Source organism: Eutrema salsugineum, unplaced genomic scaffold (genome assembly GCF_000478725.1).
Source record: "Eutrema salsugineum unplaced genomic scaffold, Eutsalg1_0 scaffold_16, whole genome shotgun sequence".
Taxonomy (NCBI): domain Eukaryota; kingdom Viridiplantae; phylum Streptophyta; class Magnoliopsida; order Brassicales; family Brassicaceae; genus Eutrema; species Eutrema salsugineum.
In genome coordinates this window covers 3,007,125-3,024,240 of record NW_006256858.1, presented here as the reverse complement: position 1 = coordinate 3,024,240, position 17,116 = coordinate 3,007,125, and the positions used below count along the sequence as shown (strand labels likewise).

The following is a 17,116-nucleotide window of genomic DNA, read 5'->3' as shown; positions in this document are numbered from 1 at the left end:
TAGGGTCACAAGCGGATCCAAACCGATTGCTTAAAGAAGGACCGAAAAATAAATAACAAAAGACTGAAGGGGTCAAATAAGGGTAATTTCGGTAATTTACATAAGGCCAAGGACCACTCCTAAAGGATAAAGAACAAACCCTAGTTAAACTTGCACGGCCGACTTATCTTCTATTAATCTTCGAATCCGAGTTTCGTTGGGCTGTGCCAAATCTTCTCCGGTGCTGCAGCTAATCCCTGGTACGAAGTCATTGACGTCTCTCTCTATCTATCTCTCTCTCCGTTTTTCTCTTGGAATTGGTTTTCGTGATAGTGTTAGTGATTTCCGGCGTTGTCTTTCTAGATTTCGTGAACAATCTGGGATTGATCTTGGTGTACCTTTCTTTACTTTAATTTTAGTTAAAGCGCTTATTTTTGTATGTCTTCACACGTGTATTTCGCTTTTATCTGTCGAATGTTCTTGAGTTTCTTTCCGAGTCGGTGTTTAGTGTGATTGATTCAATTGAGACTCTGAATTATGGAAATTTTGTTCTTTTACGTCGCTTTTGCTTTCAATCGTAATTGTTAGAACGGTTTCTGAATTGTTTTGGTTGATGAATTGTTCTTAGCGAGGAAAATGTTTAACTTGCATTGTAAAAGAAAAAATATTTGAAACAGAGAATCTCTGCTATTTTCTGCGAAACATACTGTAATTCTTAGTATGTAAATAATGGTAGAACTGATTTTTCAGGAGATTCCGTGTAATAACGGTATATAGATCAATTTGTATTCGAAAATAATATTTGAGTAAGGAAGCTGAACAAGGGACATGCATGAGTCTATGTTACATGATGTCATGACACATGCTTTCTTGATGATAGATGGCAAGCGCTTGGAACATGAGCATTGCAATGGTTCATAGGGATATAGAGAGGGGATGGGAGATCAATATGGAGTTGTTTCGTTTTGTTTTTCTTTTTCTTTATTATTGGAGATTCTTGCTCACTTTGGGACGAGTTAGACCTCTCCAGTAAATCATGGGAAGATCTGGAGAAAATACATATTTCAAAATTTATATTAGCTTTTGGAGCACATTGGAGCAAATATGCATTTGGAGCTTGTGGAGCACTGCTCTTTCCGAGGATTGCTCTTACTTGGTTTGCTTCATATATATATTTTGGTCTTATCATCATCTTTTCTATATGCTGAGGCTAAATGGAAAGTTGTCTGAGTGGAGATTCTTTGTCGATACCAGTAAACTTTGGTCCTTATTTATTTGTTTCCTTGTACTCGTACCTGCAGTTACCCCTTTGCTTTGTTTTAACAACCTTTGAAAACAATGAGTGGTCGATTTTCCCGGTCCATCTATGTTGGTAACTTGCCCGGCGACATTAGAGAACATGAGATTGAAGATCTCTTTTACAAGGTCAGTTCTGGCTACCTTTTTGATTAAATTGGTTTTGCATGACATCCCAACTGTTCCAAGATATTTTTCGATCGGATTATCTCAATTGAATCATTATCTCCACTGCAGTATGGCCGCATAGTGGATATTGAATTGAAGGTTCCACCTCGTCCTCCGTGTTATTGCTTTGTTGAGGTAAGTTTCTTTTTCTGAAAATTACATGGTCTTAACCAAATTTTACAAGATCTAATTTCAGTTAACCAAGCTCTGTGTTGAATGTTTGTAGTTTGAGCATGCTCGGGATGCCGAAGATGCGATCAGGGGCCGTGATGGCTATAACTTTGACGGCTGTCGTTTGAGGGTAATCAAACGTTCATTACTTCCTTACTATTTGGCTTCAGACAGGCGTTTTGTACTTCACACGCCCTGAACAGCAGAATCCAAACTTTTCTGGGTGCTTCACTTTACCTTTTGATGGATCTATTTATTTTTTTCTCATGGAGTCTAATCATTATGAACGCAGGTTGAGCTTGCCCATGGTGGGCGAGGACAGTCTTCAGGTGATCGTCGTGGTGGGTACGGTGGTGGGGGTGGCTATGGTGGTGGAGGAGGTGGTGGTGGAGGTGGTGGTGGATCTGCCCGGTTTGGTGTCTCACGACACTCTGAATTCCGAGGTTTGTTTTATGTGCCATGAGAAATTGGAAGTGACAAAGTTTGGTTTCATCTCATCTGAATGTTTCTATGTATTCTTGGATGGCTTTCTGCAGTTATTGTACGTGGGCTCCCATCATCTGCTTCATGGCAAGATCTGAAGGTGTGATGATACTTCATGTTATGCTGCAACATTTTGGTTTCTATTTTCTAGTTCATTTTTAATATTTAAACCATCATTTCAGGATCATATGCGGAAAGCCGGTGATGTATGCTTTGCTGAGGTCACTCGAGACAGTGATGGTGCGTTAGTTTACACTCTTATGCCTTTGGCATACACTTTTAGCATTATCTTACCTTTTTCAGCCTTAAGCAGCTTTTGTGATTTTAAGTTACGCCTTTTTCTAACACATTATTTTCGATAATAATATGATCAGGAACTTATGGTGTTGTCGACTACACCAATTATGATGACATGAAGTATGCTGTAAGTTCACTCTGTCCCTCCCACTTGCTGTATATGAAGTTGTGAATTGTATAGTTTCCGATGTTCAAAAATCGTGATTTCAGATAAGGAAGCTTGATGATACGGAGTTCAGAAACCCTTGGGCTAGAGGTTATATCCGGGTATAGTTATTTTCTCCTCGCAGTCTTTATTGTCTACCTTTTATCTGTTTGCCCTCTTTGATATTAAGTATATCTCACATAGTCAAATCATGATTCTGTACTTAGCTTTTCCGCCTAACCCAACATTTTACTTGGTAGATGCTTAATTTTCCCATTTCCCATTAATGAAGCGTGTGTGACTTTCGTACTCTCAATAGTTTTAGGCAAGAAATCAAGGTTGGCTTATTCGAAATCATGTTTTCACTAGTTATCTATGTATGTTGTGCTCATACGCAGGTGAAGAAATATGAAAGCTCCCTGTCGAGAAGCCCAAGCAGAAGCAGAAGCAGAAGCCGTAGCCGAGGCCGTGGTCGCAGCCGTAGCCGTAGCCTTAGCAGAAGCAAGAGCCCAAGGAAGGACCTGAGGTACTGAATTTTAGTCTCACTGAACCTTTTATATATTTTTATATTTTCTACAACGTAAAAAGGAGTTTCGTGTTTGTCAATCTAAATTGCAGTAAATCACCAAGACGATCCCTTTCCAGATCCATATCAAAATCTAGATCACCATCGCCTGACAGGAAGAAGAGTCCCCCCAGGCAAGTTGTCTCCCTTTTATTGTGTGTTCTTTCCCCCTTACCTCCTTTATTTATCCTGTGGTAAAACTGTGATTTGCTTTTGAATTCAGGGCAATGTCGAGATCAAGGTCCAGGTCTCGGTCCAGGTCTCTGTCGAAATCACCTGCCAAGGTATATAAATAACCTGCACTTATGGATAAGTTTACAAAGTTATTATACATGTACGTTTAAAAATTGTAGCAAAGGGCCAAACAGACCAATCTGAAATAAGTTTAAAAATCGTCTCTTTCTCAGGTTCGGGAAGGCAGTGAGTGATTTAGAGCGTGCGAAGTTTCTCAAGCCAAAAATCGAATGAGAGAGTTTTAGAGGATTAGGCGTGAGATCATATCCAACCAATCGAAACTTAAACTTGTAATATCGTCATGCATGTTGTTCTCTATACTGTTTTGCACACTTTTATTTATATTTGCTACTTTGAGTTAAAACATGTTATTTTACCGGTTCTTTTAAATAATTGTCTTTCAAGTCAAATTCAAAAACATTTTCATTATTCTTGAATTCCTGTCCCCAGCTAAATCTTTTGCTCTAGAATATTTTCCCTTTGGGCAAATGGCGTAAACCGAAAAAAGAAGGAAAAAAATGAGATCAAAAGAATAAATTTCAATGTAAATATTGTTTATCTAGTGACTACTTTTCTTCTTCCTTTGCCTTTGTAACTACAGTAAGATAAACACTTTGTTTGATGTTCATAAACACAAAGAGACTTTCTTGAAGAGCCCCAACCTAGAACCCAAACTAGCTGTTATAAAATCTTATAGTATATATAGTCCTAAGCATTTCCATAAGCTTTACATTTTCAATATGGTTTATAAATGTGTAAAATTTCCATCCCTTGTAAAAGAAAATGAAAAAAAATGATCATATAAACCGAGTGAGGGCAACACAATTTCACCATTACGAGTTATAGCCCGTATTGTGCGGCTACAATCTTCCACAAAGGCGGCAATATATTGTGATATGACATGACCATTTCTGTTCCTCGATATCATCTAGAACCCACAACTAAATGCATGTATCAAGCATACCACCCCAATCAATCTCAAGCGCACGCACCTAATTTACCCTTGTTATTTATCAGAGTCGGCAACAAAATCTTGTTCTCCATAAGTTGAACTAATACATATAAAGTTGAACTTTTCAGACCTAAACTTGAATAGGAAATAGGTGTTTATAAATATATATAACTTTTTTTTGTCATCGTGTTTATGGATATTATTTTATTAATAAAAGTTAATTATGTACATTATTATATAGATGATAAATCTTGTCATATCAATCTATAGACCAAGTTAATAAAGATGAAGAAATTTATTGATTAAAATATGTATTTATATAAATACACCTCTTATAAGATTTTAATGTGTGTAAATAATATTATATCTCTTTTAAACTGTTCATATATAACCAAAAATGTAAGTATAAGAAATTTATTAATTTAAAGATCCATTTTCTACAAATACTCCTTTTAATTTATAAGATTTTAATGTGTGTAAATTGTAAAATTATAATATAAGAGTTTACATAATTAAATTTGTCAAATTAGAATTTTCTTAAGACAAAAAAGAAATTTATTAGATGGGGGAAAAAAATCCTAGGCTCTTTTTTGGGTATCATTTCTAGTTGCAATCTTTTTTTGTTTGTTCCTAGATTTCTTTTGTGATAAAATGTGATCCTTTTACAGTTTAGGGCAATGTTAAGGTCCAGCTCAAGTCAAATATCCAATCTATTTGTCATTGTGGTTTTTTTTTTTCTCTCTTTTTGGATAAGTCACGTCTTTTGCTTTCTCTGCTTATTTGCTTACAAATTATCATCTTTGCATTATTCTGTCTTGTTATGTTATTAATGTTTCTGTAATCACCTTAGCTAGAATCTTATTAGAATAGAGTTTTGAGGCGTGATAAATATAACTTACAGTATATAAGTTTTAAGGGGTGTATTATTCATAGACTTTCTTCTAGTTTAAGATCTCGCTAATTCTCAACAGATAGGTATCTACAATCCCTAATACCTCAACTTAACATAACTGAAAGATACACAATATATGTGTGATAACATATTCGAATGGAAAAAGAAAGTTTCAGAAGATATTATCTCGTCAATACGATTCCTCTCAAATTGAAATATAAAAGTCACAAATGTCCAACTTACAACGAAAATATTTGAATGATTAAGACCTAAATGCTTTAGTCAAAATGTGCTTGGAAATATGCACCTACAATTTTGAGAGACCTCACATGTATATCGTCCTCACTGAAATGATAAGTTTGATTAGATAGCTGACTGATTATCACAGAAGTTACAAACTTATAATGGTTTCATAAGAGTAAGTTGTCTTATATTTTGCACACAGTTATTTATGTGCTACGTCCAAATATGAGATTGGCTCACCTATCTTTCAAATTTCAGTTTCCATCTGTTGTCTCACAAGGTTTATTTTATGTTCTAGTTCTAGTGATTTTCTATTACTTACTCTTAGTTCCAACATATCGGCAAATCTACATCCTAAGATAATGTGCCGTCTTTGAATATAGAGCCAAAGATGATTTTTCTTGTGACATCTTTAAAAGTTTATGATTTTCCCTCAGGGAATATATATTTTAAGTGCTATCAGTAAATATTTCTTATTTTCCTTCAGTGTCATTGTATATATTGCGATGGGATTTTGGATCGTGAGAATCCTCTTTGCTACATGCTTCACCAAGTTCTTACTTAGAGCACGGAGATCAATCATATGGATAAACTTCGTCCTTTAATGATGTATATAACTAACGTACGTAGTAGAATTATCGAAGACACAAAGTGGCTTATGAAAAGAAAAGGTTTAAATAGCTAAAACAATAGCTTACAACAAACATTGATTCTCATGGACACAGTTTCCAAGAGATGAAGTTTTTCAAAGTAAACATAAAATAGCCATAAAATGTACAATACAAGAAATGTAATAGACGCAACGCTTAGGGACTGTTGTAAAGTCTTATGAGCTCTTACTAGGCGCTTCCATAAGCTTCACATCTTGAACATGGTCCAAAAATGTGAAGGTCTTGCGAGACTTAGAAGCTACAACTCCTAATTGGATTTGGACTCTTACTCTTACGACAGTGTTCCTCACCACATTGTATAAGAAAATGTAGGGGTTGAGTTGAGAGCGTGGGGCAAACACAAATTCACCTGTGCCAGTCATCCCAACAATGTAAAGATTGGTACGATCCCCAACAATATCCCTCCACAAAGGCGGCAATACATGGCTATGCTTCGACCACTTCTGATTCTCGACATCTTCAAGAACCTCCAGTTCAAGACTTGTACTACTTCGAGTGAAGAAGTACAACGGATCAGGGCGAACTGCGCCCAACTTTCCACTGAAATTGATCAGAGTTGAATTCCAAATCTTATCGTTCACTATCAGAAACGTGAACTTTTCAAACCTAACATCAAAGCAAACTATCAGATAAGGCATGCCCCTTTCCAATGATACAGCTGTGTAATACAAAACTCCATTGATGCATATCTCATTACTACGTAAAGGGTAATGGGGAATCGGAGAATCGATCAATCTCCACGACATTTCTCCATCTCCAAATGTCAAAACTCGGCAACCATCCGTGGACACGCACAATACCTTGAATAGTTTGTCGACCGGATCATACCCCAAATAGGTATCCACAGGTCCCATCGATGTCACTTTGGGTAAAGTTATGCACTGTCCAGTGCTAGGGTTACACATCAATGGATTCTCATCTTTACTACATAGCCATCCGCAGACAGGACGAGAAGGAGAATTACCCGGCCCGTCAGAAGAAAACTCGCAGGAGAAACTCATGTGACGATCGGCAACCAAAGGAGACGACGAGTTCTGGTCTGGACTTAGAGGCAGAGGTGTCGAGAAGAAGAGAAACTTACCTTTGAGTTTGACCATGAAGAAAAGACGAGGACGAGCCAAAGACATTTTCAGGAACAGATCCGTGAAGTCTCGATGGAGGAGAATTGAAGCCCATCGCTTGGAAACGCAACGGAACCTTGCGATGGACTTCACAGGCAATCTCGAGACAATCTCAATGACAAGATCTCTTGGGATCGAATAACCTACTCCATTCTTATGACCCTTTTGTTTTTTCATGGCAGACATAATTGCATGAAAATGAAAACGAAACCCATAGAAGATATATAGAGCTCCAAATTGCAATAGACAAACACGTGTTTGATTGCCACCTTTCCTCTTCCTTCCAAGATTTTTATCCATGAACCATATCTATATATATGTTATTTATATACAATATTTTGACTGTAAATATTTTTTTCCTTTTTAAAAGATATGATATAGGACTCATACCTTTGTTTCCACAAAAACCTTAGTTTAAATTATTTATTTTTTCATTTTTTTTTTCATTTTTAGATTTCAATGTGAATTTCTACAGTTAGTGAAATCTAACAAATTATGAATTTAATTTATTGCAAGAAATTATTGATTTCTTACCTATTTAGGGCTAGAGCTAGGTTTTATTATTATTTTGAGTTTCTTACGTGACTTCATTTTCCATCTTTTATATATATATATATCGGTGCTTTAAGGTTTTTTTAAGACACCATTGATATTTAAAATTTTAAGAGTGCTTTTGAAAGAGAAGATCATTCTCATTTTCCTTTTCTTTAGGATTCAAATGTGAATTACTATTAAGTTTCATTAGTTTCCGCTCCATCAGTTTTTGTATCAGAGCTGCGTTATTCCTGAGCAAATATGCCACCTAAACATGCCGAGTATGCATTCTCGCTTGCCTTTGTGTTTGGGAATCCAATGTGATTCATGAACTACAAGTTTTATTAGCTTCTGCTCCAATATATTTTTTATGAACAAAATGAAGTACTTTTATCTTATTTCTAGTACTGTTTATCATGCCACCTAAACATGCCGAGTATGCATTCTCGCTTGCCTTGTTTTTGGGAATCCAATGTGAATCATGAACTACAAGTTTTATTAGCTTCTGCTCCAATATATCTCTTACGATCAAAATGTTGTCTTATTTCTACTACTGTTTTATCTGCAATTCTGAAGAGATTCTCACAATTCTGTAGTGGGCAGAGTTGCTGATCTTGTTCTAGTCTCAATTTTACTATCTTGTTAATTATGTTATGGATGTTTCCATAAACCTCGCAGTACATTTGAACTTTCTACTGCTAGACCAGTTCATTTGACATGGATGTGACAACATTTTTAATTTTATGGTTTTTTAGAAGAACATATTTTAATGGACAAACTTGAATTGATTGAAAGGTTCTTAAAATAAGGTATGTGTACGTATCGCTCTATGTAATACTATCTGTCGAATACAACATTTAGACGAGTGTTTTTTTATCGATTTTTGTTGGCCAGAGAAAATCATTTTCAGCACATTTCTGATAGATATGGCCTGATGGCCATCCATATTTGTTTTTCTTGTAGTGCAAATGAGTGAAGTATATATAGTATCAAGAATGAGGTTAAAAATGAACTCTATTCAATTAAAATAAAATGCTTTGCAAGTTCAAAATTAGAGAAAGGGTTACATGCCACCATTCTAGGCAAAAATAGAGCTCTAATTTTGGGACTCATAAAATTTGAGTCGACTAAACAGGATTTGCTTTTTAAACAAAGAGATAAAGAAATTACCAAAGGACTAAGGCTTTTCTTTCGAGTCAAACAAGCCAAATACCATAATACCATATCATCCTCACTCTCTTCCTTGACCTCCTCCTAAAGATGATACATCAAGACCATAGATTAGTTTTTAGAGAGATTATAATATAATAACTTAATGGTTACAATTATATGATCAAAATTATGAAAGCGTTGAAGAAGAGAATAATATATATAAAATACTGTACCTTCTTCTTGTGCTCTGTTGGGGCTTCTTGAGTGGCTCCAGCTGCAGAGCCACCAGCACCAGCGTTCATGAGGAGATCATCGATGTTTCTGTTCTGGCAAAGCTTAGCCAAAAGACTAGGCCAGTATGATTCAATGTTCAAGTTGGCTGTTTTTACCAGTGTTGAGATCTTTTCAAGGTGGACATAGGTTTTGTCAACCTCTTTTTTGTTTTTTTTATTGAATAAATCTTAAATAAATTTGATTTAATATATTATTTTAATAGATTTATAGAAAAAATATCCTCATATTATATATAAAAAATATGTTTCTACTGAAAAATCCCAATAAAAAAAGTTATAAATCCACCACTGTTTTCAGTATTCGAATCAGTGCAAATCAGATGCAAATATCAGCTTCATTTGTCAAGTATACATATCAAACCAATGCATAAGAGGTTTTAACAAGCTACCAAAACAGATTTAAGCAAAAAAAAAAAAAGAGTTTATACAGAAGACTAGAAGCGAGAAATCTCATGACGATGGTATTAAGGAAGCTAGCTAGCTAGTACATTAAATTACAGTCAGATACGATAGCGTAACCGAGAAGGTAAGATAAAAGTACTAACGGTGATGTCGATTCCATCATCGTGGAGGATAAGAGCGGCGTATGTACATGCGAGCTCACCGGTGGCCATTGTAGCTGCCTAGCTTGAGTCAAACGTAAATAACAGAGACCAAAACGAAAATTTAGGGCTGACGATTCTCTCTCTAGCTGTTTCTCTATGCCGATCGAGTTAGGGTTTCCGAACTCACCGGCATTCTACTTTGACTCGGGCACTTGAATATCATGTGCGGCCCATATAAAGTATGTGTTTGAAACTTTATGGCCCACATATCAAAATTACTTTTTAAAACCTCATCCGGTTTCAAAAGCAAATCCAATAAAAGGTTCATCAAAGAAGAACAAAGGATCTTCTGCAGTTGTCACTCTTACCGCACCGATCCTTATCCAGAATCTCCTTGCCATGTCTGATGTCTCCTGCAGTAGTCATTGAGCAACCAGTGGCTACTTCTGCCATCACTGATGAGCTCGAGAAGAAGCTTCAGGTGAAACTTTTTCTTGGACGATTTTGTGTATTTTTAATTTGTCTTGGTTTTTGCTTCGGTTTGTAAATCTTAAGTTCTGGAGTTTATTTTGCATTTTTCCAGACTGATGAACCGATTGTAGACGATGTAAAAGATGACGAAGACGATGATATGTTATTTATCTATATATGTCCAATGTTCTAAAAGTCGGTCTAGGCAACCGCTTAGGTATAGCCTAGGCGCTAGGCGTTCATAGATCGCCCATCTAAGATCTAGGCGTTTATATATTGTGGCAGTTACTTTTTAACCGTTTTATATTTGATATTTATAAGATTTTTTTTTTGTTTTTTTATATATAATTTGAATTTTGAATATATATTTAAGATTTATAATATGTAAACTTTATTATTTATAAGCAAACCATGTAATTTTATATATTGCATTCTATAAATTATATAATAAATTTATTTATTTGTAAACCACATAAACGCTTAAAACGCCTAAAAATCGTCTAGATTCCGATTAAGCGTTTTAGACGCTAGGCATTGTATCACCGCCTGCCTAGCGCCTAACGCTTTCTTGAACATTATATATGTCATTTATATATAATTAGACAGTAAATATTTTTTTCTTTTTTATATGATTTACTCATATGTTTTTTTTTTCACAAAAAGTTTTGTTTAAATTACCTATTTAACATGAAAATATTTTATTTTAGAATTTCAGTGTGAATATCTACCATTTAGTGATCAACTCTAAATAAATTATGAGTTTAATTCATTGCAAGAAAGCTGATACTTTTTTTAGGGCTAGATCGTGTGTTATATACCTTTCTTTTATGTTTGAGTTTTGAAGTCCTACGTGACTTCCTTTTGTTTGTTACATATGTATATGTGCTTTAAGAGTTTTTGTTAGACAAAATTGATAATAAGACTTTAGTAGTGCTTATGAGAGAGAAGAGCATTCTCATTTTGCCTTGTCTTTCAGGAAACATAAAGTATAAGTTTCATTAGTTATTCCTGAGCCTCAAGTCGGATCTGAGATTTTGGGGGCTTGAAACAAAAACAAAAATGGAAGCCTAATTGGTTTTATAAATTTTTTTTTTTTTTTTAAATTTATAAACTAAATTAGACAAAAAAAAATTTGGAGACTTGAAACAAATGTTTCAATGGGCTTGGCCCAGATCCGACCCTCAACATGCCGAGCGTAATAAGCAATATGCATTGTCACTTGTAGAGCCGGTCCTCAGTTTTGTCAAGCTAGAAGTAGAAAAAAAAATGGCCTTTTAATCGCGTTTTCAACTTCGTACGCATGACCTGTAAAGAAGCCTACTCATCTTAAACCATCTGTTCTAACTCAAATTTTGACTGGTAAACCCTAAAATAACGTTAACTTTATTGGCATTGAAGCACATATTTCATGTGTTTCTACTCAGGCCCGGCACTAATCGCTTGTCTTGTCTTTGCAAAGCCAATGTGAATCATGAACTATAAGTTTTATCAACTTCTGTTTCAACTATATATTTTATGAACGAAATAAAGTATTTTTATCTTATTTCTAGTTCTGTTTATCTTTTTCCTAGAAACTAATTCTCACAGTTATGTTCTTCACAGAGTTTCTGATTTATTTTTTTGTAATAAAGATAAAGAATTTCTGATTTTGTTCTAGTCGAAATTGTACTATCTTATTATACTAGGTATTTAGCCCGCGACTTGCACAGGCCAAAAAGTTTTAAAAACAAAAAATAAAAATTTATGCTATAAATTGAAAATAATTAAAACAACTATTTAAGACATAAAAAAATCAAAATAAAATTAACTTAAAAAGTAAATAAAATTCGAAATTAATTACTTAAAAAAAACTTTATAACTGAATAATCCACAAACTAATTTAATTAAAATAAATTCTAGTTTTTCGTTTCCTATTTTTTCCTCTTCATTATTTTTTTTCTTTCTTCTTCATCGTTTTTTCGTTATTCTTCTTTTGTCCATATTTTTTTTTGTTTTTTTTTCATGTCTTATTCTTCATTTTTTTTCTTCTTCCAATATTTCTTATTCAAATTTATCATTCACATATTTTTTTTAATTATTTAACACATTCGTCTTCTTTGTCTTCTTCTTCTTTTTTGTTTTTACGGTTTATTCTTCTTCTCCTTATGATTTTTTTCATATTACGTACTCTTCATACTTTTTATGACTCTATATCTTTTGAGGCTGAGAAAAAAGATAAATACACATTTCAAACTTAAAACTCTCCTTAAAAGTGTGTTATATTTATTATTAGATAAGAAAGCTGCATTAACTTTTGTAGCTTGCTCCTTTCGAACAATCAAAACTATTTTTGGGTAATCAACTTTAAAAAAGAGCTTAAACATATATACCAAAAAAGAAATTCTCAAAATTTCTTAATGATGCTATAACAAAAATATCAAAAATTATAACAAATATCAAAATAAGACTTTAAGTAAAATGGAGTCTCCACAAAAGGGTTGTGACATTTTCACGGTCCCAAGATTTGCAGATTTTGTATATAATTTATTATCGATTTCTTTCACATTGTTGTGCTAGAATATTTATTTGTTACCCTATTAAATAATTTAAAAAAATAAAGAAAATACAAAATTTAGATGGAATTGAATCCTTCCAACATACAAACTTAAGAAAACTTAGAGTTTTAGCTACTTAAACATAAATTTTACATCTCAAATATTTTTGTAAAAATTTCGGATAATTCATATATTTTTTAATAAAACTTAAAATTTATTAAAAAACATATAAATATTTAGTATAAACATGTGAATACATATAAAACATATAAATATATATGAATTATCCGATTCAGAATGGTCTATAGGGTAATTCCATCTAATTAATACATGCAAATCGGATAATTCATATATATATTTTTATTAAAAAACAATATCTAAGTATTTATCAAGACTTACTTAAAGATTAAGGGAGTAACATAAATATATATGATGACTTTTCATTTTCTAATGTTTTTTTATAATTCATATAAATATTTTTTATTTAAAAAAGAAAATAATATCTAAGTATCTATTAAGTAAGATTTACTTAAAGATTTATGGAGTAACATAATTATATATGATGATTTTCAATTTTTAATATTTTTTTATAAAAATTAATTTAAATAAAATTAATTTCTTTTTTTTTAAATCGTGATTTTAGTTGTAAAATCGTGATTTTTGATTTGATAAAATCGTAGATTTTGATCTGATTGAGATAAAATCATGTATTTTGATTTGATTTAATATTATTACAATTTATATATAATCGTGATTTTAGTTGTAAACAATTTTCTTGTTTTTTTGTTAAATTAAAAATAATTTTAAGGAGGGGTAAAAGGTAATTAGCCACTTTGAAATTCAATGAGAAAGTTTTAAACGAAATTTTTATTTCGCTTATAATATATATGAATATATTTGATTATGGATGCTTCTATAATAAATTCACAGTACTTCAGATTTTTTACTGTTCGATTAGAATTTACCTAAAATGGACTGACTATGACAGAAGTTACAAGCTTTCTAATGTTTTATAAGAAAAAGTCGTCTAATATTTTAACAATTCTTATAATCTTAAACATGTTAATTTACCAATTACTTATTTTCATTTTTTCTTCAATTCCAGCTCACGTCCAGTAAAAATGCGATTGACTTACGTACCTTTCAAATTTCAAATATCCATCTTTTGTCTCACAGAGTTTAATTATGCTTTAGTTCTAGTGAAAAATACTTTTATTCAACAATAGCAAAAGATAAAGGTCATGATTTTTCCACAGAGAGCTCATTACAAGGAGTATACAAATTGATTTCAAGTGTTATCAAATAATTATTCTTCTTATCTTCCTCATTGTCGACATATTGTATATATCGTGATGGGCCTGTGGATGTGAGAATCCTCTTTGTTACATGCTCGTAGGTTCGTCGTGTTATTATGTATATAACTAATGTAGTAGAATATATTAGCTAAGACACAAAGTGGCTTGCTGATGAAAAAATAAATGTTTTAATTAGTTCAAACAGTAGCTTACAACAACCACTGATTCTCATGGACACAGTTTCCATAAAGAGAGGAAGTTTTAAATTCAAAGTAAACATAAATTAAAATGGCCATGCAATGAACAATCATATCGTTACCAACACAATATGAGATAAACGCAATGCTTACGACTGTAAAGTCCTATGAACTCCTCCTAAGCGCTTCCATAAGCTTCACATCTTGTACATGGTCCACGAATGTGTCAATGTTGGGACACTTAGAAGCTACAGTTCCTAATTGGATTTCGACTCTTATAACAGTGTCCCTCACCACATTGTAGAAGAAAATGTAGGGGCCGAATTCATGATAGTTTGGGGCAAACACAAATTCACCTGCACCACTCATCCCAACAATGTGTAGCATGGTTTTATTCCCAACAACATCCCTCCACAATGGTGGCAATACATAGATATGCTTCGACCACTTCTGATTCTCGGCATCGTCCAAAACCCACAGTTGAAGACTTGTAGTACTTCCTTTGAAAAAAGAAACTGAATCAGATGGGAGAACAGCGCCCAATTTTCCATTGTAATTGATCAGTTTTGCCTTCAAAATTGGATCGTCCACAGCTAGAAACGTGAACTTTTCAAACCTAATATCAAAGCAAGTTAGCATAAGATGTCCAAAGCCCATAACTATCGGATAAGGCATGCCATTTACTGGTGATGCAGCTGTATAGTACAAAACTCCATTGATGCATATCCCATTACGTAAAGGGCGATGGGGAACTGGACAATCGATCATTCTCCATGACATTTCTCCATTTCCAAATGTCAAAACTCGACAACCATCCTTGGACACGCACAATACCTTGAATAGTTTGTCGACAGGATCATACCCCAAATTGGTATGCACCCTAAGTCGCTCCTCCGTCAATGTCACTTTGGGTAAAGTTATGCACTGTCCTGTGCTAGGGTTACAGATCATTGGATTCTTATCTTTACTACAGAGCCATCCGCATACAGGACGAGTAACCCCGAAAAAAGAATCTTCGGTGGAGACGCTCATGTAATGATCGAGAACTATAGGAGATGAGTTCTGGTCTGGATACAAAGGCTGAGGTGTCGAGAGAAAGAGAAACTTACGTTTGAGTTGTAAGATGAACAAAAGACGCGGACGAGCAGACGACATCTTCAAGAACAGATCGGTGAAATCTTTACGGCAGAGAATGAACGACCAGTTCTTTGACACACAACAAAACCTGGCTATGGATTTTGCAGGCAATCTGGAGAGTATCTCAACGATGAGATCTGTTGGTATCATCGAACCAGATTTTTCTCCTAATGCATTCAATGAATGGGTGTTTAGCCTAACCTCATCCTTGGAGACGTGACCCTTTTGTTTTTCCATGGCGGACATTACATGAAGTTGTAATATTCCAATACTCAAACACGTTAACCACCTTTGGTTTTGTTCCACGATTTTATCCATATCTATATCTATATATGTATATGTATCTTATTTCTATACAATATTTAGACAGTAAATATTATTTTCCTTTTTACAAGACTATATATGACTCATATATTTTTTTCCACATAAAGCTTTAGCGAAAAAGTGCTTGGAAATATGCACATGTTAGACTATCGATTACTATTCCCAAGTAGTCAATTCCTCTTTCCTAGATACATTGTATTTATCTAAATTCATTCTCTAGACTATTCCATTGTACGCTACTAGGGATTAATCCGCGCTGTAGCGTAGAGGATATTTTTTATCTTCAATTACGTTAAATAATTTTGCAAAAACAATTATTTTGTGAAAACAATTATTTTTTAAAAATAATTATTTTTAAAAACAGTTATTTTGTAAAAATATTTATTTTATGAATTTTATAAAATGATTTGATTTGTATATAGAGTCATTTTTATTTTTTTTGTTTGAGTTGTAAAAAATAAGTTAATCCGTATATGAAGTTATTTTATAAGTGAGTAACAAAATAAGTGGTTTATTTAATCCGTTGGCATTAGACTAATATATTATTAAGGCTAATACACAAAATATTGTAATATTATAATCATCAAATCTAATATGCATTGCTTAATAACTGAGTTTTCTCTTTTAAAAGCAATGTAAAAGCTAACAAAGTAATAAGCTAGCTTAGATATTTTCAAAAACAAACTCTGAATTTCTGTAAAAAGATGTTTTTGATGAATAAATTTTACATTCTTCAAAAAAAAAAAAACTGAGTTTTATAATTTGACCACAAACTATAAAAAAAGTAGTTTTATCTTCTATAACTATATATATAAATAAATATAATATTCTTTAAACTTAGGTTTGATATAAAATTAATTAAAATACAACAAACTTTATTTAGTTTTAAAAAATAAATTATAATATTTAGTAGGTTAAATATACAATTTTTTTCTAGAAACTAATATTTTGAATTGCGAGATTTTTTTGGTGGATATTAAAAAATTAGAATCACAATCCGTTCATATCGAACTAACTTATTTACTTAACATATTTGTAGTGGATTAAAATATAAAATTAATTATAATATGCATTGTTTAATAACTCTCACTTCACCACAAACTTTTTTAATTAAAAATCAATTTTCTCATGTCAAATTTTTGGTCAAGATAACTAAAAAAAAAATAATGTTGTATATACTCAAGTAAATATAACAAATTATAGTAAAAAATATTTCACCATTTTTTATATCATAATTTTAGTCTTGAATTTTTTGACCTTCAATTACGTTAAATAATTTTGCAAAAACAATTATTTTTCAAAAACAGTTATTTTGAGAAAATAGTTATTTTGTGAATTTTATAAAATGAGTTGATCTATATATAGAGTCATTTTTATTTTTTTTTGTTTGAATTGTAAAAAATGAGTTAATCCGTAT

General features: G+C 32.7%; 3 protein-coding genes across 4 annotated transcripts; 1 reads left to right on the top strand and 2 right to left on the bottom strand.

Moving 5' to 3' along the window:
• Positions 1 to 132: 132 nt before the first annotated feature.
• LOC18021514 (serine/arginine-rich splicing factor SR34A) lies at positions 133 to 3,762 on the top strand. 2 transcript variants are annotated; one of them, XM_024157910.1, is made up of 14 exons: positions 163 to 239; positions 860 to 1,135; positions 1,281 to 1,404; positions 1,513 to 1,578; positions 1,670 to 1,744; positions 1,907 to 2,057; positions 2,151 to 2,197; positions 2,280 to 2,337; positions 2,472 to 2,521; positions 2,605 to 2,661; positions 2,938 to 3,065; positions 3,158 to 3,238; positions 3,328 to 3,388; positions 3,512 to 3,762. In XM_024157910.1, the coding sequence occupies exons 3-14, from the start codon at positions 1,318 to 1,320 to the stop codon at positions 3,530 to 3,532; spliced, it is 882 nt and encodes a 293-aa protein (XP_024013678.1). In that variant the 5' UTR covers positions 163 to 239; positions 860 to 1,135; positions 1,281 to 1,317; the 3' UTR covers positions 3,533 to 3,762. The 2 variants fall into 2 exon arrangements, with proteins under 2 accessions (XP_006404145.1, XP_024013678.1); XM_006404082.2 differs by lacking the exon at positions 860 to 1,135 and having other exon boundaries at positions 133 to 239.
• A 2,489-nt stretch (positions 3,763 to 6,251) lies between these two features.
• Positions 6,252 to 10,194, bottom strand: LOC18021513 (F-box protein At5g65850). The gene is made up of 4 exons (XM_006404081.2): positions 10,110 to 10,194; positions 9,137 to 9,282; positions 8,922 to 9,005; positions 6,252 to 7,379 (listed from the first exon to the last, which is right to left on the bottom strand). Exons 1-4 carry the CDS (start codon positions 10,192 to 10,194, stop codon positions 6,252 to 6,254), a joined length of 1,443 nt encoding a protein of 480 aa, XP_006404144.2.
• A 4,019-nt stretch (positions 10,195 to 14,213) lies between these two features.
• LOC18021511 (F-box protein DOR) lies at positions 14,214 to 15,591 on the bottom strand. The gene has a single exon (XM_006404079.2). The coding sequence runs from the start codon at positions 15,523 to 15,525 to the stop codon at positions 14,404 to 14,406; it is 1,122 nt and encodes a 373-aa protein (XP_006404142.2). The 5' UTR covers positions 15,526 to 15,591; the 3' UTR covers positions 14,214 to 14,403.
• Positions 15,592 to 17,116: the final 1,525 nt, after the last annotated feature.